This window comes from Onychomys torridus, chromosome 3 (genome assembly GCF_903995425.1).
Source record: "Onychomys torridus chromosome 3, mOncTor1.1, whole genome shotgun sequence".
Classification (NCBI taxonomy): Eukaryota; Metazoa; Chordata; class Mammalia; order Rodentia; family Cricetidae; genus Onychomys; species Onychomys torridus.
Window position 1 is genome coordinate 22,838,479 of NC_050445.1, and position 22,997 is coordinate 22,861,475.

General features: G+C 41.6%; 1 protein-coding gene across 3 annotated transcripts in view; it reads right to left on the reverse strand.

The window, feature by feature from the left end:
- The window catches only part of Il12rb2 (interleukin 12 receptor subunit beta 2), a 67,579-nt gene extending 53,589 nt beyond the window's left edge, over positions 1-13,990 (reverse strand). For all 3 annotated transcript variants that reach the window (XM_036180683.1, XM_036180682.1, XM_036180681.1), the window contains exons 1-6: positions 13,915-13,990; positions 11,945-12,229; positions 9,246-9,360; positions 8,214-8,398; positions 7,124-7,266; positions 2,919-3,069 (exon numbers count right to left, since the gene is read on the reverse strand). In XM_036180683.1, the coding sequence (XP_036036576.1) occupies positions 2,919-3,069; positions 7,124-7,266; positions 8,214-8,398; positions 9,246-9,360; positions 11,945-12,229; positions 13,915-13,990 (955 nt within the window). The remainder of the gene's footprint in view (positions 1-2,918; positions 3,070-7,123; positions 7,267-8,213; positions 8,399-9,245; positions 9,361-11,944; positions 12,230-13,914) is intronic.
- Positions 13,991-22,997: the final 9,007 nt, after the last annotated feature.

The window sequence follows — 22,997 nt, forward strand, 5'->3', positions numbered from 1 at the left end:
AGCAGCGAGTACCCACAGCAAGACCAAAGGCAGAGAAGCAAGATGCAGACGTTGAAAGGAAGCCTCTGGCCGAGGTAAACCACGCCTCAGTCTCTGAGTGCCTGCCCTGCTCTGAACACAGCAGCCCCACAATCACTGGTGGCTTATTATAGCATATTAGAGTTACTAGCTTGAAGAAGTCTGAATTTACCAGGTAAGTGCTAAAAAAATTAAGAAAATCCTTTTCAATACATCTAAGTAAGCCATTAATCTGTGTATAAATGGCAAGAATTCATAAGCCTGAGTTTCTGTAGTTTACAGCTCGGACCAATGTGATGTAATAATGTAGCTTACAGATGTCTAGACCCATATATTCTGTTGGATTTGAATATCAAATATGGTCCATTTGAAAAATCTTATCTGCACTGTCCAAACAAAATCAAGTCCACGAAGTATTTAAAAAATGTTACTTCACACTGAGGGGCGTGGTACATGCCTTTAATTGCAGCACTCAGGAGGCAGAGGCAGATAGATGGATCTTTGAGTCTCAGGCCAGCCTGGTCTAAAGAGCAAGTTCTAGGACAGCCAGGACCACACAGGGAAACCGTGTCTTGAAACAAACAAACAAACTTTACTCCAACTACATTAAAGAGTGCAAAGAAAAATCTGGACTACAGAGGGGCATGTGGGTCACTAATATGATCTTTAGTCAGAAAATGAGGTATTTATCACTCACTAGATAAATCCATTTTAAATATTTTCTTACATAGAGAAATGTAATTACCAAAAGACATGAAGATTATTATCCAAACTATATATTGGGTGTAATAGAATCATAGTAGGTATCAGGCCTCCCTGGGGCCTTGGATGCCACCAGCTCATCACTAATAAGTCTTCAATTACCATAAGAAATGGGTTGTGGTGGCACACACCTTTAATCCCAGCACTCAGAAGGCAGAGGCAGTGGGGTGGTCTCTGAGTTCGAGGTCATCCTGGTCTACATTTTGAGTTCCAGGCTAGACAGAACTACAGAGTGAGACCCCGTCTTAAAACAAACAAACAAACAAAACCAACAAAACTCTCAACTATTAGGAGCTCAAAGAGTGCAGCTCAATCACAAGGCTGCTTCCCATATACACACACTCCCACCCTCGTAAACGATCACTTAGATGTTCACAGCAGTATTCTTAAAAGCTCCAGCTGGACGTGGCAGTGCACATTTTTAATTCTAGCACTTGGGAAGCAGAAGCAGGCAGATTTCTGTGAGTTCAAGGCCACCCAGGTCTATATAGTGAGTTCCAAGCCATCCAGTAAGATTTTGTCTCACAAAACAAAACTCTAGATAGTAATAAGCAATTGATTACATTCCTATAATTTTTTCTTTGATTAAATTTACATGAAGTATCATAACAGGGCCTCAGACTTGATTAGGCCCCCAAACCTTAGCACAACTGACTCCATGATGGAAGTACCATTCAGGCTGTAAAACTCAGCATGCAGACAGCACCACCAGCCACAACTAAAACAAAGACCTAATCTATCAAAGCCCATATAGTTCTGGGAAAGTCTCAAAATGTTTTGACCTTGCTTTTTAGCTTCTGTAGTTCTGCTTCTGGCTAACTGTTCATGTTAACTGAACTATGTCAACCCAGAACATGGTTTTTGTGCTTAAGAGCTCACCCTGAGAAAGGCTCAGGGCTACATTGGGATCCGGACCACCCATTGTAGTCTCTGGCTGGCTAATAGAGTTTCTCTTGGCTTAAACCCGTGTCCAAGCAATCTTCTTTGGTGAATGAATACCCCACAAGAGTATGAAAAGTTCTATACTATGCCACTACTGAGTGTTTAAAAAAACAAAACGAAACAGGATTCTTGTGTATTCAAGGGCTGTTACTATCGGGAAGGAAGTGTTTTCCAGACACAGCAGGGCAGGTGTCCATTTGAATTCACAGTGGTGAATTCACAAGCTCAGTCCAAAGTTCCAGCATGCAGAGGGAAGGCAAGCATGGAGTCCTGCCTCCTGCTGAGGAGCTCTTGGCAACTGATAACTGCTGGGAGAGGGAGTCAGGTTTCTCTGAAGGTGTGTGGCTCTCAGTGGGTTGACCACTCTCCAGTGAAGGCCACACATCCTAGATTATATGGGCAGCACAAATAGAGCTTTATGGATTTTTAAAACAAACAAAAAACAGGTAAAAGAAGATATAATTGTGTGGGTTAGTTATGAATCTGGAAGGAGTTGGGGAGGGAGTGAATATGATCAAAATAGATTACACAAAACTCTTAAGAAACTAATAAAAATGAGAACAATTTGTTAATATGACAGAAAGATTATATAAGAATTTCTGTTTCAATAAAATGTTTGCTCATATTTCAATGAAATTGACTTCTCAATAATTATCAAAAGGAAAAGCCCAGTAATTAGATAAAGACTTGAACTGGTTGTGCTGCCCCTAGTCCTGGTACAATGGGGCTCCTTTAAACAGGATAACATCAAAGGCTTGAAGAAGTGCAATGCAGCATTTGAAGAAAGAGGATTGCTGGACATTCCTTTTGTTTTAGGATACTGTCTTCAGAAATTCTTTCAAACTTTTAGGATGGTTTATAGTTTCTAAATAATCATTTATAATTTTCAAAGAACCCAAGAGATAAAATACATCAAAGAAATGAGATCGATTACTGGCTACAGCTTTAGGAAATAAAAGGTACTGAGACAGAAAGAGGAATAAGAACACATTTAATTGGACACTAATAAAGTCATGGTTTGACTGATGAACAGGGGCAGGACCAGCCTCATGCTCAACTTCTTAGCACTGTAAACGTACCTTCCTGGGCAGGTTCTGTAGCCCATGCACCAAAAGAGTCTACTTCAAGGGAGACTTTGCCTCTTCCCACCCCCTTTTTCTGCTTCCTCCACCTCGTTTTTTTGGCTGGATGCCTACCTTCCTCAGGTGTTCTTGTCTCCAGCGACTCACTCCAGTCGCTCCAGCTTCCTTTAGAGAGATGTAGCTTGGAGGAAATCTGAAATTCATAGTCTGTAAATGGTGTCAGATTTTGTAGGCTGTGTCTTCCTTTGGCATTTGTAGTGTTAACCTTGAATCAGATGAGATTTGTTTCACTAAGAGACAATGCTTGTGCATTTTTAGAGAGTGGATTGTGTATTACGCCAGTCCAGTACAGGCAGAGGGTATGCAATGGCCAAGGCAAGGAGATAAGAAGGCTCCTCTCCTCACAAAACAGTAAACATTGAGACCAGAGAGATGGCTCAGTGATTAAGAGCACTGGCTACTCTTGCAGGGGACCTGGTTTCCATTCCTAGGACTTGCATGGCAACTCACAACCATCTATAACTCCAGTTCCTGGAGATCCAATCAGATGCCCCCTCTGGCCTCTGTAGGCAGCAAACATGCATGTGGTACACAGAAATAAATTATGTACAATAACCATAGGCATTAAAAAACCCTGAGAACAGTAAGCATTTTCACATTCTTTTGATTACTTTGAAGTACATCAGAGGTTACTTCAGCTGTTTAGGTGTTAATGTGCTAAGGGTGAGCCTGATGTCACTCAGTCTCCTCCTTCCACTCCACCCTCCACAGGCTGTAGTGACAAATACATGTTCTTACTCATCAAGGCAATCTTGTAGGACAGAATGGAATAGCAGAACAGACAAGGTTACCAAAGTGCCCATTAGTAGCAAAGGGACATAAAGAGGAGACAGCTTGGTGGTGCAGAATGTCCTCAGCATGTACAAAGCTCATATATACAAAGGCTAATACAAAGAATTTTTAGAAGATTGATTTATGTATGTATGTGTGTGCCTGAGTATTTGTATGTGCATCATGAGTGTGCAGGAGGTCTGAGCAGGCCATTCAGAAGAGGGCATCAGATCCCTTGGAACTGACATTACATGCAGTTGTAAGTCACCCAGTGTGGGTGCTGGGAACCAAAGTGAGGTCTTCTGCTGCTGAGGTATTTCCTCAGCCTGAAACAGAGAATTTCAACTTGAAAGGACAGTCTAGATGAGATGCATTTTTAATTCTTTGGATCTACCATTCAATGAGAATGAGTAATTGTAAGGTTACTGAATATGAAATGTAATCTAATATAGTAGTTTCTCTTGAAAAAAATCTCTAGAGATTAAGAGTATCTCTGTTGAGGGCTGGAGAGATGTCTCACTGGTTAAGAGCATTGGCTATTCTTGCAGATGACCAGGGTCCAATTCCCAGTACCACATGGTGGCTCACAACTGTCTGTAACTCCAGTCTCATGGGATCCTCCCTCTTCTGGCTTCCATGGGCAACAGTACACACACAGTACACAGCATGGACTGGCCTAGAACTCTATCCTTTATCTCAGCTTTCAGAGTACTGGGATTATAGGTATGTGCCATCACACTAGTCCAAAAATGTATCAGTTTTTAAAGCCATGTGGAAAAATTTCTACACCATAGACAAAAAACTGGTTTCAGGGAAAAAAAAAGTTAGTCCAGTTCTTTCTCTCTCTTTTTGTTTTTTGTTTTTTGAAGACAGGGTTTCTCTGTATAACAGTCCTAGCTGTCCTGGAACTCACTTTGTAGGTTGGCCTTGAACTCACTGAGATCCACCTGCCTCTGCCTCCTAAGTGCTGGGATTAAAGGCATGCACCACCACTGCCTGGCTTAGTCATGTTCTCTTGAGTTTCAACTATATGTGGAACCAATCCTTTTGTATTATCATAGGCCACTGTACTTTACAAAAATTCTTGAAGGAATCATAATCCTACATTTTTTTTTTATTGTAAAAAATGGTAGTGCCAGGTTGGGAAAACGGCTCAGTGGGTAAAGTTCTTGCTGATCAACTGTGAGGGCCCATTCAAATCTGCAGGACCTGTGTAAATCCAGGCACAGGCACTTGTATAATACCAGGCTCCAGCAGTGAGGAAGTTCAGGAGACCGGAGAATGCCACAAGTTCATGGGCCACTCACCTGTTGTAACTGAGAACCAGAAACACATCCTGTCTCAAATGAGACACTCAAGGTCCTTCTCTGACCTCCACATGGCACATATGCACTCCCAACAGCACCCCCCCCCACACACACACACACAGTGTAGTGCCTAATATATCAAACTGCAATCCTTTCCTTGGGAATATCTAGTTCCATATAAGCCTTTGAGCACAAACTCTAATAGTTCTTTCTTTCTTTCTTTTTTTTTTTTTTCTTTTTAGCTGAGGATCAAACCCAGGGCCTTGAGTTTGCTAGGCAAGTGCTCTACCACTGAGCTAAATCCCCAACCCATCCAATACATTCTTAATGTAAAAAAAAAAAAAAAAAGAAATATGAGAAAGGGGATAGAAGAATAAGGAGAAACAAGCTATTTATTAAAAACAGGTTTCTAAAAGCCCTTGCTTTAAAATAGTCAGAATAAGGGCCTATGAAATCACTCAGCAGGTAATGGTGCAAGGTGCTTGCTGGGTAAGCCTCATGACCTGAGTTCCACACCCAGGACTCACAGTAGAGGAGAGGACGGACTCCCAAAAGTTGACCTCTGACCTCCACATATACACTGTGGCACACATGTACACACACACACACACACACACCAGTAAAATAAAATGTAAAGGTTGAGAAGCAGCACAGTGGCGGAACACCTGTCTGATACAGGCAAGGCCTTGGGTTCAATTCCCAGCACCCCTAAAACCAACCAACCAATCAACCAACCAAACCTGCTGTTTAAAGAAAAGACTTCAAGGGTGTCATGAGATTGCTCAATGGGTTAAGAGGCTTGCCGACAAGTCTGACATCTTGATTTTGATCCCCAAGATCTGTATGGTGGAGCCAACTCACATCAGTTGTCCTCTGACCTCTATATGCCTCCAACTCCTTGCTCCATGTCCCCCCCCCCACACTCCGCCCCTCTCTCTCTCTCTCACACACACATACACACACACACACACACACACACACACACACACACTGCCACATAAAAAAAAGTAAATAAACAAAGAAAATAAAATTCAGGATCAGGAATCAAGTTATTTCTTGCATGTGTCTGTGTGTGTATACTTGTTCATAAGTGTGCATGTGTGTGTGTGGCACACATGTGTCTTTGCATGTGTATGTACATGTCAGACCTGAGGTCAGTGCTACGTGTCTTCCTCAACTGCTTTCTCCACCATATTTTTTTTTTTAGGAAAGTTTCTCACTGAAGCTAGCTCTCACTGACTGACTGGGATAGCTGACCAGTGCCCTCCAGAGGTCCCACTGTCTCTATCTGTCAGTGCTAGGATCATATGCATATGCTGCCATGCTCCACTTTTTAGTGAGGGTTCTGAGGATCCAAAGTCAGGTAGGTCCTCACGCTTGTTCAGCAAGCTCTTTACTCACGGACTCATCTCCCCTACCTTAATCTTTCTTTCTTTTTTCTTTTTCAAGACAGGGTTTCTCTGTGTAGCTCTGGCTGTCTTGGAACTCACTATGTAGACCAGGCTGGCCTCAAACTCAGAGATCCCCCTGCCTCTGCCTCCCAAGTGCTGGGATTAAGCCTGGTTCTCTCTCTCTCTCTCACACACACACACACTCTTTTTTTTCTCGCTTTCTTTTTTAGAATTAATAAAATTTTAATGATTTATTTCTATTTTATATACAGTGGTGTTTTGCCTGAATGCATGTCTGTGCAAGGGTGCCAGATCATCTGGACCTGGAGTTACAGACAGTTGTGAGCTATCATGTGGGTGTTTGGGAATTGAACCAAGGTCCTCTTGAAGTGCAGTCAATGCCCTCAACCACTGAGCCAGCTTTCTAGCACCTCCAATATTTCTAAATAAACAGAGAGATGACTCAGTGATTAAGAGCACATGCTGCCTTTGCAGAGGACCAAGTTTTGGTTCCTAGCACCCATATGGTGGCTCAGAACAACCTGCAACTCAGGGGCTCTGATGCCCTTCTTGGACTTCTGGGGGCATGAGGCACACATACATGCAAGGGAAACACTTGTACACACAAAAACTTTTAAAAAGCACACAGAAGTATACACAACTTTCTGATGGATTTCCAATATGTTTCCAGGCTAAACGTCCTTAAACTCCCTCCTTTGTTGACATGACAAGTCTGTGCAGCAATGTCGAGGCCCTTACTGATTTTCTCCCATCCTCTGAATGCTCTTACCATATTCCAGGACCTGCTGTTCAGAGGCCGGTATCTGAGTCGATTGCGCACCACCTGCTGCTCATCTTTCCACTGTAGGATACACCTGCTCCCGGAAGCATTTAGAAAATTGATTCTGATGTCCCATGGAGGAAGAGGCCTCACTAGTAACCAAGACAAACCAAATTGTTCAAGTCAGGCTTTATGATCAGCGATTGCTTTAAGTACTGACATGAGCTATTTAAAATGTTGGTTTCAGTTCTCAGCCATTGAGATAATTGCCCTTAACCCAACCTCATCTTTACCAAGTAGTGGATATGTTGACCCCACTTACTGGATTTAAAGAAAACCAGTATGCCAATGACGGCAAAGGCAGAGGTGGGAAGCAATGATCACTTCAGGGGAAAAATGTTAGGAAAATTCAAAGCAAAGCAAAAATACAGGAAAACCAGAAAAGCATGGGAAAAGATGGTGGTATAGACACAAACAGTTTTTAAAGGGACAAAAGGTGGATGAGGAGAAAGGTGGAGAGCAAAGAGATACCATGGGAAGGGAGAGAGACACTATGTGAGTAGGAACTATAGGCAGGACAGACACTCAGGTCCATCTGGATTGTTGCCAGTTGGGATGCTTGAGATTGGCCTCTAATTTAGCTAGGCCAATTCTGTTGTTCACACATGTGCTGGACTGGTTCGTCACAGTTCCCAGGGATGAAGGCTAGAGGCTAGCATTCTCAAAGCAGATACATTTGTATCTTGGCACATTGTATGCACAGTGTGCACAGTGAGGGTAGCCAGTGGGATAAAAGGACACCTGTATGACCTCCTGGGACACTCTTCAGTTAGTGGTGGCAGCTGCTTCTGTCATGGGAAGAAGTCAGAAAACTTGACTTCTCTAAGAGAATGAAGCTGAAGGTCCCATTCTGCAGCCACCTCTACATAGCCACAGGCCAGTCCTTTTACATGCATCAAAATAGCCACAAATTTTGTACCCACTGGTTACTTTCCATCAACTCCTGTCTCCTTTAAAACAACTACACATAGAAGATTTGCGTGAGCTTCAAGATACTTTTCACATGCCAGTAAATGAACCTGAGAAACTGCAAATTTACCTATGTCCAAGAACGTGAATGTAAATGGAAATGAAGAAGAGTTTCCAAGATCATTGATAGCAGTGACCGTGACTGTGAATGTGGATTCAGCTAAATCAGAAGTTAGAGTTGTTCCAAGATTCAAATAATTACAATTCTGACAGGTGCATAGGTTCTGACAGGTCACATTGTTTGGTCCAGTTAACCTGTAACCCAAACACAATAATGTTTAGCAGTATACTTTACATGCTGCTTCCTGAAATCACTACAAAAGAATACAATGTTCTAACATCAAAAATTCCAGACACATTTAAGGGCTGGTCTTATTACTAGGGGATATACTTGAATCCTGTTCTCACATATAAGACCATGTCTCCTCCTTGCTCCCTTTTATGGTACAACTGAAATCTTTTTAAATGAATACTCTTGTAGAGGGGTATTCAATTTCCCCAAAACTGGCTGTCATCTCAAGGCAGGTCCAACCTTTATCCAAAGGATCTTTGAGCATTTGACCTCCATTGGATGAGCTCACAGTATGGTGGTAGGAAGGCTCCAATCCCAGTCCCATTGTCTTTCCTATCTCCTGTCCACCTAGGCACAGCTGGACTTGGGATGAGATTATGGGATATATTCTAGGAAGGGAGGCTCCCCATATCCCCTCCTCTTGTGGACTCTCACATTGGCCAACTGTATTTTAAAATGTAATTCCTCCAAGGAGGAGTCCATTTATGTATCATGATGCCCAAGAGTGTAAGATTGCAGAGGAGGTAGGGTTTTACACAGCCAGCTTAACCCAATTGCAGGGAGACCATCTTAACCGAGGTCTTAGATGACCCAAAGAAAACCTTGGATGAGAATGTGGGACCAAGATATCAGGCCTCACAGTTGAAATGACTGGGGCAGCTCTCACGGACAGACACTGGGAGCGGTATTTAAATTCCAGGTGAGGAAGCTATTGCTGTTTCTCCTTGGCATATAATAAAAACGTTTGATCCTGATGAAAGCCATGAAAGACAGAACACACACAAAACAGCCACATAGTCCCTTACTCACTGTAAAGTGTAGTGGGTTTTCAGATGAGGATCTTGTCCAGGGTCCCAGGTGCAGGTCACAGTCCCAAGTTCTCCTTTCTGGATGCATGATATGTTTCGAGGTGGCTCTGGAGCAACTTTAAAAAGTAAGAGCAAGACCTGGAGTTTGAAATATTCTGTAGGTGATCTCAAGATCGCATTGTTATTATTTGCAGTATAATAATAATACCTCCCACATGCCCACAAATCTACATGAAGTCATATTCTAACATGTTCATATTTGCTTCCAAGGCATGAATTTTCTCTAATAATTAAAGCAATAGTGATGAACATTGATCACTTCTTATAGCCTAAGCCCTGTGCCAAGTGTCTTATAGGCAGTTCCCTATAAAGTTCTCCATAAAGTAGATAAGATTATTTTTCACTTTATCAAAGAAGAAACTAAGACTTAGGCAAAACATCTGGCCCATACTACAAAACTATTAAGGGCAGAATCAGGGGTCCAGTTCAGGTGTGGCTGGTAAACACTAATTCTACCTTTTTTTTTTTTTTTTTTGTGGAAAGACAAACATCTATTACGCCAGGGAGACCCATAATGCCAGAGGTATAGCAACTCATTATAAGAAATTTTAAGCTAGGCATGGTGGCACTCACCTATAATTTCCTCACTCAGGAGACTGATGCAGGAGGACTGTGAATTCAAGAGCAGCCTGAGCTACATAGATCAACCCTGTCTCAACAAAGAAACAAAAATAAATCTCTATCACCAGTGACAAATTAAAAAACAACAATTGTCTTTGTCTCCACGCACATGAAATGGACTGCTGAGACACTGTATTGCTCGAAGCACTTTATGAGCAGGTATAGCTTATGCATAAAGATGTTTACAGTGTCCAGTTGCCAGACACAGGCCTGGCTGTTGAAACAAATATATGCAAGGCAAAGGGGGGCTGCTTTCAAACAACGTACTTTTTAAGTGAGTCTGGGTGTTTTGCCTGTGTGTGTATCCAGGCACCATCTGAATGCCACAGAGTGCAGAAGAGGCTGCCAAATTCTTTGGAACTGGAGTTATAGATGGTTAGGAACCTTTATATGTGGGTGCTGGGAATTGAACCCACCTCCTCTGCAAGAACAGAATTAATGGAAGGCTTTAAGAAAACACTTAGTAGTACAGCCACCCTATTCTAATACTGTACTGAGAATCCATGCAGATAGATGAGCCTTTGGCAAGATAAAAAGTGCACACTGCAAAATCCTCCCCATCTCTTCCAAAGCTGTAACTGATGGGAAAAAATACCATTTTTTTTTGCCAGCATCTACCATAGATACATACATAGTAGTGTTCACTGTGTGGTTTTGGACAAGTTAACATCCCAGCATTTAGTTCTGTCTATTGGCTGGGTATAATAATATATAGCTCTCGTGGTTCTATTTAATAACATAATAAATTATTCCTTTTGCTAAAACAATAAGCATGTCCTTGCATACATATATTTAGGCATATAGACCTCCAGAATAATGGAGGCTAAAGAGCTATTGAATCATTCAGGGCCCAACCATGTTCAGCAGCTTGCCTCGCTGGACCCAAGAAGCTGTGGGCTGCTGGCTGGGAACTGCAGGCAGAGGTCTTCTGGCTTCCCTGTGCTCATGCAGCAGAGACCAGTTGTGATGTTTTAGTTCTTTGCCCTTAGCAGTTGCCTGAAGTGTCAAACTATATAAGCCAGTAATGTCAAAGATTTCCTACAGGGAAAACCTGGACCAATAAGGAGCTAGGTAAAGGCTTTTCCCCTTTCTTGCTGGTGTGTTTCCATATGCTTTCCCTGGAAATATCCTGAAGTGACCAAACAGTCAGCAGTATATCTGCCAGGGCCTTGTCAACTTTGTAACATCACCATGATGTACCATCATGTACACATAATGGTGTTTCAGTTCTACAGGCCACATTTGTAGCAGTGTTTCTGTGAGATGTTGTCACCTGGCGATGCCATTTTAGCTTAAGTATACTTTATGCTGTTTTCACAATGGTGAAATTCATGACACTCTTCTAGAACCACCCCAATACTAAATGATGCATTAACTGTATTTCCTAGCTCCTTTCCTCATTCTGAGCTCCCTTCTTGAAGTATTATCCTATCAGTTTTGCATTGGGCAAATTTCCAGGGAAGGCCCCTAAGTATGGTGGTAGGGTCCTGTTAGCTTCTCTACGTGTGACAGGCACTCCTCGGGGTGAGTGGAGATGGGAAAACTACTTGCTGGCAGTAAGTGAGGGAAGAGGAGATGCTCCACAGTGTGCTGCCAGCCTGGGATGCCAGTTGGCAGAGACATTCTCCCATCCCTTTAGGAGCTTGTAGCTTTGAATTTCCCTAAAACAAGAGGGTGTGGCAATCTAGCTGCAGAGCCAAGGGCAGAGAGTAAGCAAATTCTCCCGATGGTCAGGGGAAGAGGAAAGGAAGAAAGAGAAGAAGCGAGGGAGAGTGAAGGTCCAGAGCTGGGGAGAGACTGTGAGCTGCTAAATACAATCCTAATTCTGTTGATTTCTGGCCTTTTCACACCAAGATTCTCATGTTGCTCTCACAATAAAATACTTAATGTTATGGGAAAACAAAGAAATCTGTCTGATGTTTGGGTTCTGTTTACCTCATGTCACACACACACACACACACACACACACACACACACACACACACACTACTTCCCAAGAGTTCAGAAAGGAGTGCTCACCACCAACTGAGATCTCCACCCCACACACATGGTGCCGACTCTTCCGACAGTCCAGTTTGCAGACAAATAAGGTCACACCAAGGGGAAGGTCGGTGACTTGAAAAGTGCAGAAGTTACCATAGTGGGAATGGACCTTTCTGTCAAACTTGAAGAGGATTAAAGTTTGAGAATTGGAAGGAGGAGAACAGCCATGTTTGGGGTTCAAAGAGCAGGAAATATTGGCAGCTGACCCAAGGGGAATCACAGGGGAAGGCTTCACAGTCACTGTGCCTCGCTTGCACACATCTGCAGGAAGAGACAAAGGCAAAAATCAGCTACAAGGAAGACATCCATTTCAAGATGGAGGGTTTGTTCAATCCCCACAGCAGGGTGAAATCAAAACTCATCAGGTCACAGAACTATTAATAACCTACATTGCTCCAGCAGTATTGGCAATGCTGGAGAACAAAAGCCAGCTATACTAACATGTGTTTGAATTAAATATATATTCTTCTCAAAACATCCACGCTGTAATCATAACCACAAGAGGAAAGTATGAGGAAAGTAGCATTGAAAGAACATTCTGGAATGCAGTTCCTAAATCTCTCATAGGACTTTTTCACATGCAGATTTCACAACAGAGCACTTAAAGAGAGCTCCCCAGGATAAACTGCATGTTTATCATTATCTTTGTAATTTAAAATGCTTATTTTAATACTTATATTAAGACAAAAGAAAGACAATGTTACACGGCTTTAGAGTCATATCTAGAAATAATTTCTTGTCTTAATTTATCAGTTGTATTAAATAAGTATAACTTGTAACATTATTTTATAACCAAGATAAAATATTCAAAGATTCAAGGGTGCTTTTAATTGGCATCAGGGTGAAAATCAGAAGCCAGGTGTAACCAGTTCTATGATCCCAGCACTTAGGAGGCTGAGATGAGGCATTATGAATTAGAGGACAGACCAGGCTACATAATCAGAGAATGTACCAAAGAAATAAACAACAAAAAACAAAGGAGAGTGTGTCCAATAATCTGTGTTTTTGATATTTCTTCTAGTAGTAGAACCCTGGGTGGTGTGCTTGAAGTAAATGATATGTGTTTTCCTCCTTGAACTCCCACTTAACTCACTCCCAAAAGCCTTCCACTGACACACTTCAGTAAAAAGAACTACAAAATACAGACTCATTCTCACTTTCAGATGTGATGTGAAGTCCCCACTGGAAGTCTTCTTCGGGGTAATTCTATGATAGGGTCAATGTGCATCAGGAGGAACTGGTAAAGAAACTATTGACATCAAGTAGATGAAATACTGAACAATCCTTTAAAATAAAACACACCTTTTTGTTTTCAAAGCTAGATGGAGCCTATCTCCCTCTCCTATTTTTCTTCTATGTTTGGTCTTGGTTTCTTCATTTTTTTTTTTTTTCAGTATAATGGGTCAGAAAGCCAAAATCAAAGTCTTAGTCATAAAGCCAGGAAAATGTAGACACACACACACTATATATATATATATATATATATATATATATGATAGCTGAACTCAACCATGAATACCTCTGCTAAATACACTGTAACTTTTTATTTTATTAATTATTTATGCGTGTGTGCACATCTGCTACAGCACACATATGGAGGCTGGAGTGTGAGCTCACAGGATCAAACTCAAGTGGTCAGGTTTGCACAGCAAGTGCTTTTACCTGCTGAGCCATCTTTCTGGTCCTAAAATGCACTTTAATGTAAAATATGCTCCCATTACGCTTCATGTTTCTTAGCCAGTTTCTCAAGAGTAAATACACGAGTATATCCTTATATTAATTATTAAGATAACTAAGGGAATACTACAGAGCCTGACTTACCCATTAAATGGTAGAAGACTGACTAAAAAATTCACTTACAACACTTACCACAATGCATAGTTCATTTGTACCTGAGAATTTAAATTGCAATTCCCTCCACAGACTAGTTTACAGAAATATCTTACCTATATTTGCTTTAATCATCAGCCACATGAATAAAAAAATAAGTCCCAATAAGCATTCTCTAACAGTGTGCGCCATGAGTCATCAACTTCAGAATACAACTCAAGTTCTCCTTGTAAAAAGAAGACAAATTCATTCATGTTAAGTACATTCAGAAAACACCAGAACCACCACTTTCCAGAACAATTCAAGCACTACTGTTTCCCCATGTTGTTAAGACTGTCAAAACAGGAAACTGAAGAATCATAGCCACTTTCTGTGCCCTCCCCCAACCCCCGGCTCAGTGAACCACCTTGGTTCTGCCATAATTTCTTTCAATGATGAATTGTGATGTGCAAGTGTAAGATACAATGGGCAGAGACTGAGAAGGGGCTGGCTCTCTCATTTTGTTCAGGCTGCTGCAGCAGCTCCAGTAACACTGGGGAGCAACCGGAAGCATAAGATCAAGAAGGCAGAAGCTTCAGTGTCTGATGAGGCCCTGCTTCTCAGTTCATAGACAACACTTCTGGGCTTGCTTTCCCATGGTATAGGAGCAAGGCATCTGGGGCACTAATCCCATCCATGTGTCCCGAGCTCTAGGATATGATCACCTCCCAAGGGCTTCATCTCCCCAACCGTTGGGGATTAACATTTAAACATATGGATTTTGAGGGGGCTTGAACAAAGCAAACTTTGCAGTCATTTAAAACTGGGTTAAGTACTTTGTGAACATATGGAAACTACTTAACCTGTCTATACTCTACCACACATAAAACTTGTTTTTCTTATTAACAGGGCTGCGTCATCACAATCAAACAGAGCTTTTGATTAGGGGAGAATTTCTAACCTCATTGCAGCTCTGAAAACAGATTAAATTGGCTCACATTGGTGTGGTAGCATTAACACTGCATTATATTTTATTCTGCTTATTTTTGCTATACTGTGATTGGCATCTTTAATGGGTTTTCATTATTGTAGTTAAAAGGTTAAAGAATATACACTATCATAGAACATTAGCCAGCAATACTACAAGCACTGGAAAGATCTCAGTGACAAGAAGGTAATTTTTGTACTGAATATGGTGGCATAAGTGGACAACTCCAGCACTCTGGAGCCTGAGGCAAGAGTTTCATAGGTTTGTAGCCAGCCTGAGAAAATCCCTGCCTCAAAATACCACTACCAACAGGACATCATTTTGATTTTGTCTTGGTTAGGTTTATGTCAACTTAACATACACTAAAGTCATTTGAGGAGAGGGACTTTCAATTGAGAAAATGCTCTCATAAGATCTGTCTGTAGGTGACTCTATGGGGACATTTTCTTAATTCATGATTGGTGTAGGTGGTCCAAGCTCACTGGGATCAGGGCCACTTCTGGATAGGTGGTTCTGGGTGCTATTAAAAAAAGAAAAAGAAAAAAACAGGTTGAGCAAGCTAAGTGGAGAAAGCCAGCAAACATTCTTTCATGGTTCCTGCTCCAGTTTCTGCCATAGCTTCTTTCAATAATGGACTGTGATGTGCAAGTGTAAGATGATGTAAACCCCTCCCCCCCAAATTGTTTTTAGTCATGGTGTTTTATCATAGCAATAGAAATCCTAACTAAGATAAAAATTGGGAACAGAAGTAGGATATTGCTCCGACCGACCTGACCATGTTGTTTTGGGGAGGATTTGTGGGAGGATTTTGGAACTTTGGACTGGAAAAGTCATTGAGCATGTAGAGTTTAGACAACTATTGTGGGAGCTAAGAAGATGACCCTGAAGGCAGTCCAGATGGTGAAGACCTAGCTTGTGAAGGTTCAGAGGGGATCAAAGACTCTATCAGCATTGTTTGAATAATATTTTGAATTAAGAACCAGTAGGATGAAACTTTTGCTTTGTTGGGACAATTAGTACAATCAGCTGTGATTAAGAAGAGGCCAACATCATTTAGGTGAAATCTTCTGAGTGTATTTCTTCAGGATAAGCAAACAGAAGCTGTGGTCCAGAGGGTCCAAGGCTGTATCTCATGCTGGCTGCTGAACTTGGTAATATGTAAGGGTCACCTAGGTGGTACTAGTTTTGAAGGCCTGAAGAGGTCACAGTGAACATCTGAGACTTGTCATTGTGTGGCAGGGTAGGGATCCCTGAAGAGAGGTAGAACAGTTCATTAGTGAAAGTATCCTCAGTTGCAATGGAAGCCCTAGGATTGAAGGGGTCATGGAGAGAAGCTGAGGCTTGACACAATATGGCAGGACCAGGATCTCTGAAGAGAGCCCAGAAGAGACTGTTGGTGAAGGTGTAGCCCAGTTTCAGTGGAGATGCTAGCACCATGGGATGATGAGCAAGGACAACAGGGACTGTGTGTGAAGTCAGCCTGAATCTATAAGGCACAGTGTGTCCTGCGCAAGTCCTTTAAAGCCTGGAAGACTGTGAGTCTCAGAATCTGAGGCTGCATTTACACTGTTAAATTTTGGTTTTGCTTTGATCTGATTGTGACTGCCCTGATTTTTCCCACAGAGTAAGAAAGCATTAAATTTATTTTTGATTTTACAAGAGCTCAAAACAAAGAGACTTTGTAATTTTACAGAGCTTGGATATTTTATTTATTTATTTATTTATTTTTGAGACAGGGTTTCTCTGTGTAGCTTTGCACTTTTCCTGGAACTCACTCTGTAGACCAGGCTGGCCTTGAACTCACAGAGATCCACCTGCCTCTGCCTCACAAGTGCTGGGATTAAAGGCATGCGCCGCACGGCTGAGTTTGGGTATTTTAAAGAGACTTAACTTTTAAGTGTTTGAATTTTTAGACTGTGAGATTTTTTAAAGTTTTATACTGTAATATGAATATTGAGATAATCTGTATGCACAAGAAAAGGGAGGCTATATTTTAACAGTGAAGTGTTTATTTATGAAGTTGACTGGGGTCAATTGTCCTGGTTAGTTTTATGTTGACTTGAGACAGGCTGGAGTCATTTGGAAAGAGAGACTCTCAATTGAGAAAATTTCCCCATAACGCAGCTCATGTTGGCAAGGATGTAGGGGAAGGGGGACATTTAACCGTTGTGGGTGGGAGTGCAATCTTGAGCAGCTTCAGTTCCTCAAGAATTAGGAATAGATCTACCTCAAGATCCACCTACACTACTCTTGGGCCTATACCCAAGGGACTCTACATCCTACTACAGAGACACTTGCTTATCCATGTGCTCTATCCACAGTAGCCAAATATTGGAAATGGCCTGGATGTCCACCAACTGATGAATGAATAAGGAAAATGTGATACATTTACACAGTAGAATTATTATTCAGCTGTTAAAAATAAAAGCATAAAATTCACAGGTAAATGGATGGAGTTAGAAAAATTCATACATTTTGAGTGAGGTAACCCAGACTCCAGAACACAAATATGGTATATATTCTCTTATAAGTGGATGTTGGCCTTTAAGCCTTCACCAGGGATCCTACAGAGGCTAGGTAACCAGTAAGGGACTTGGGGGCAGAGGAGGGTTTCCCAAGGAAGAGGAAATAAAATATATAGTTATGGAGAGACAGTGGGGAGAATGCAACAGGAGGATTAAGTGGGGAGGAGGAGAGCAGAGGGGTGAGGAGGGAATAGCGAGAGGGTCAACACTAAGGGCTATTCAATAGAGTATATGGAAACCTACTGAAGATAAGTTTCTTAAATGATATACACACATAAAGTAACTCTAAATGGAGTCACCAAATAACAGGGAAGACAATGCACCATCCACACACCTTTTGGCACCAAGTGAAACTCAAGTGACAGGAATGGGTTATATCTAATTGAGTTGTTGGCCAAAGGGGCCCCATGGGAACCCTCAAACAACTCAGGCCAGGGCTATGGTGGCTCTCCACGAACTAATTGCCAGGCTTTATTGCTGAAGACAACACTTACATATCTCATAAACATGAAGAAGTTGAACTGGTGTCTGACTATAGACTTTACCCCTACTGTCTGGTGTTCAGGGTACTAGAAGGTATTCTGCATGGTACCAGAGGAGAAAAAGGTAAACCGAAACCCAGTTACAAACCTGGCAATCTACAATGGTGACCTGACTGCAAGGTATTCTTGTGCAATAAGGGTGCAAACATTATGAGGGTTAGCAACCACTCTCTGACTGGATTTAAGGCCCATGAGATGGAACCCATGCCCAACATTGCTTGGGTGGCCAAAGAATTGAGATTAGACAGGGCATGTACCCAGGGGAAAACAATATACTATGTTTGTGGTTTGTGGTTTATTGTGCACCCCAATAAACTTATCTGGGGGTCAGAGAACAGAACAGCCACTGTATTAAACATAGGTTTAGGCAGTGGTAGCACACACTTTTAATCCTAGCATTCCAGAGGCAGAGATCCATCAGGATCTTTGTGAGTTCCAGGACATATGCACTGCCAGGCATGGTGACACACACCTGTAATCCCAGGAAGTGATGTCAGGAAGCAGAAGGTTATGTATATAAGGCGTGAGGACCAGGAACTAGGCTTGTTAAGCTTTTAGGCTTTTAGCGGCAGTTCAGCTGAGATCCATTTGGATGAGGACTCAGAGGCTTCCAGTTTGAGGAAACAAGATTGGCCGAGGAGTTAGCGAGGTGAAGTTAGCTGTGGCTTGTTCTGTTTCTCTGATCTTTCAGTGTTCATTCCAATACCTGGCTTTGGGTTTGTTTTTATTAATAAGACCTTTTAAGATTCGTTTTACAATTGTTCTGTTAAAGGAACACAACAATAGAATGACTTCTAATGACATTTTGCTGTACCCGTAGATCAGTGCCCTGCTCAGTCATTGTCCGAGAAGGTTTCTCTTTCGGCAGATGGGAACTAGGACGGAGACCCACAACTGGACAGTGTGCAAAGAGTGAGAGATGGAGGAACACTCAGTCCTAAATGAAAAGTCTTTATCAATCCCTCCCCTGAGGGCTCTGGGGACTATGAGGAAGAGGAGATAAAAGATGGTAAGAGGCAGAGATGATGGGGGACAGGAAGGAAACAGTGTCTTCCAGACACAACAGGAAGGATACACATGTGAACTCACAGGGGGCCAGCACAGGTTCAAGCCGGACAAGGTTCCAATGCTGAGATGGGGAAGTGGACATCATTTCTCATCCCTACTCGAGAAGCTATCCCCAACTGACCCCATTTGCAAAGGACAGATTTATTTTCTCCAGTGGAATCTCACTGGGTATGTAAGAGTAGACTGCACAGAGAAACCCTGTCTCGAAAAAAAAGAGTAGACTGCATGCCCAGCATGGCTAACACAAAATTAACTCAACAGTGTTTTTGTAGATTTTTGTTTGTTTGTTTCATGTTGCTTTGTTTGGGCATTTAAAAAATCTTATTGGCCTTTTGCTTGTATGTTATGGGTTCTGCTTATATGTTTAATTTTTTTTGTATCTGTGTATTTCTTATGATTTTTCATTTTTTTAAATCTGCCTGTTTATTTTCTGGTCAGAAAAAGAAGGTGCTGAATTGGATGGGTGGCAGGGTAGAGAAGGTCTGGGAGGAGATGAGAAAGGGGGAATTGTGATCAGAATATATTGTATAAATTTTCAATGAACAAAAGAAAAAAGAAAAATTTGTCTGTAGGCAAGTCTGTGGTGCATCTTCTTGATTAATGGTTAATATAGGCTGTTCCAGGTCATTGGGGACAGTGCTAATTCTGAGTAGGAGGTCATATATAGTATAATGATTAATGTAGGGGGTCCCAAGGTCACTGAGGAAAGTGCCACCCCTGGGCAAGTGGTACTGGATGGTATAAGAAAGCAAGCTGAGCAAGTCATGGGGAACAATCCAGTAAGCAGTGTAACACAGTGATGTAAACATAAGCATTGATTGTCCCTGAAAGCCACGTGAAAACCCCTCAACAGCTTTCAAGTAAATGAGGCATCTTCCAATAAAACGAAACCTCATATGGGCTGTAAACATCCTTCACATAGCCTGCCTCTAAGGTCAATATCAAAACTACAGCTCTATCATGAATCACAGAATGACAGACTCTGTCCCTGACTCCTCACTCCACAGCTTCCAGACAGTGAAAACAATGCTCAGAGGGAGGCCAGGGAAGGATCCCAAGCAGCACAACCCAGCAGAGGCAGGAAGGTACAGCAGCTACTCCCAGCCAGTCTCTGCCGGGTCACCTCAGAGACAAACACCAAACAGGCAGCTTCTTTGAAGCTGTCCTTCAGCAGACTATGAAAAAACCCCAAACACTTGGTCTTCCACAGGTGATAATTTCACCCAGACAGGAACACTTTGTATGTCCACATTTGTTTTCCTCTGTAGCACTGTAGTAAGGTGAAGGGAAAGGGTGGTATTGTGAAGGAAAAAAAAAAAGGCTAGTATATCTCAGTTCTGTTGTGTGCTGCTATGTGTGAGAGCTTCATTTCCTCATCCCTGCAGTGGGCATTAGTAATGCCTGCCCAAACAAAGTCGTCCTGAAGATCAACGTGGTAGTGTCTCAGGTGACTTACCAAGTGAGCTGTCAACTGAAGAGGCCACTGTCTATTTCGTTTTCTCGTTAGTCCTGGGTTGTGTTGCTTTCCAAATCACGTTCAGTGTATGGAAAGTTACATTTTTCTGAACAAGATAAAATATTGTATGTTAGACATTGAAAGAAGGCCTCTCAAAGGTTGACAGATAACTGTTATGGGCTTCTGTCTGTCTCCCCCCCCCACCTTCTTGAAAGGTGACATTTCTGTTCATCACTGAACTGTCTCTGAATGTGCACAGGGCTTGCTGTGTTACAAATTCATGCTGTAAGTTAACAGTAGACTCAAGGAAGCTTGTTATAAAAATAAAAACAAAACCAAATCTTTTATAACATTCAAGGTTCTAATACAAAATTTCAATGACTCAAAACTTTGAAAGAATACAAATAGTTTAGTGTAATTAAAAAAAAATTGAGACATGGTCATATATAATCCAAGCTAGTTTTATACTCACTATATACTGAGGATGATCTTGAACTCTTTGTTTAATCTTTAAAATTCTCTCTCTCCTTCTCTCATCTATATCTATCTATCTATCTATCTATCTATCTATCTATCTATCATCTATCTATATTATTTATGTTTGTTTATCTATCTATCTATCTATCAATCATTTATCTGTTTGTCTATCTATCTATCTATCTATCATTTATCTGTCTGTCTGTCTGTCTATCTATCATCATCTACTTATCTATTTGTGCATGTGCACATGTACCATGGCAATTGTATGGAGGTCAGAGGACCACTTGTGGAAGTTGGTTCTCTTCTCCAAGTTTGTGGGCCTCAGGGACTGAACTCAGGTGGTCAGGCTTGGTGGCAAGTTCCTTAACCCACTGAGCCATCTCATCAGTCCTGATTTTGAACTCTTTATCCTCTTACCTCCCACTTCCAAGTGCTAGGATTATAGGCCTGAGTCACTACATCATACTCTAGTTGTGTGCTTTTAAATAATCAAAATACTAGACCTTTTATAAAACCAATACTTAAGTAGCTTAGGAAAAAAAGAAGGAAAGACAATGAGAAATCTGAGCATGCTAACCAATCAGCAAAATTTAATATCTAAATAAGAATTAAATAATTAGAAAATTATGCTTAAAATAAGGAGGGAGTTAGAAAAAAAAAGGCATGTCAAAAGTTTTTTCATAATAGAGATTAATAACACTTTTATGGAACATATGTTCAGTTCCAAGATATTCCCAGATTAAAAGAAAAAAAAACACTTTATTTTGAGACAGGGTTTCTCTGTGCAGCCCTAGCTGTCCTGGAACTCACTTTGTAGACCAGGCTGGCCTCGAACTTATAAAGATCTCCCTGCCTCTGCCTCCCAAGTGATAGGATTAAAGGAATGTGCCAGGACTGGCCTCCCATAAAATAATTTTTTTGTTTTTGTTTTTTGAGACAGGGTTTCTCTGTGTAGCTTTGAAGCCTTTCATGGAAATTGCTTTGTAGACCAGGCTGACCTCAAACTCACAGAGATCCGCTTGCCTCTGTCTCCCAAGTGCCAGGATTAAAGGCGTGCGTGACTACCGCTTGCCTAAAATAATTTTTTTAACCAACATTAAAATTATCAAATGAAGCCAGGTGGTGGTGGCACATGCCTTTAATCCCAGCACTTGGGAGGCAGAGGCAGGCGGATGGATCTCTGTGAGTTCGAGGTCAGCCTGGTCTACAAAGCAATTTCCAGGAAAGGCTTCAAAGCTACACAGAGAAACCCTGTCTCCAAAAGCCAAAACAAAACAAAACAAAACAAAACAAAACAAAACAAAACAAAAAACAAAACAAAACAAAAAAAACTATCCAATGAGGGCAAGAGCGATGATTCAGCAGTTAAGAGTACTGGCTGTTTTTCTAGAGGACTTGGATTCCTAGATTCCACATGGTGGCTCACAATCATCTATAATTCCAATTCCAGGGGATCTCACACCATCTTCCGGCCTTCACAGGCCCCAGGCATGGATATGATGCACAGGCATACATGCAGGCAAAACATCCATACACATAAAGTAATAAAATGATCAAATCACAAGACTGAAAAAGAAACAAATACATATATGAGACTATCCAGGTGCATTGTGCAGCAAGTCACCCACTTTCAGCTCTGCCTTCTTTTTAGTCCGTCCCTCCCCTCCTGCATATACAATCCAAAAGTTTAGATTCTTGAAAGTTCTCTGATACTCTTCCTTTAACATCTGCAGATACTGAGGGTTGGACCGCGGTAGTGTAAAGTTTTCTCTAGTCACTACTGAAAAAAAAAATCCACCTCTCTTTGGAGTGGAAGATAGAGATGATATCATTTTCATATCACTAGAAGAAAGTGATGGGGGCCGGGATCTTTCTATTACAGGTACTAAAAATTACCAAAACCTGTGTTCTTTTTGCTTGCCTCTAAAGGGCTTACCAGCAATGGGAGGTCGCTTTGGCATTTTGTTTCACCTCTGCTGTAACAGCATCAGGATGGTGACCATTTCCCGCTGAGAACTGGAACCAATCTGTGTGGCTTCGTCTCAGTTTGCGATTTGTATGTCATCCCTGCCTCTTACCTGGTAAGGGCTGGACACCTGGGGAACCTTCTTTGTTATGTTCTTGCCTGGCACAGAAATATCACTTTAAAAAGCAGATCTGG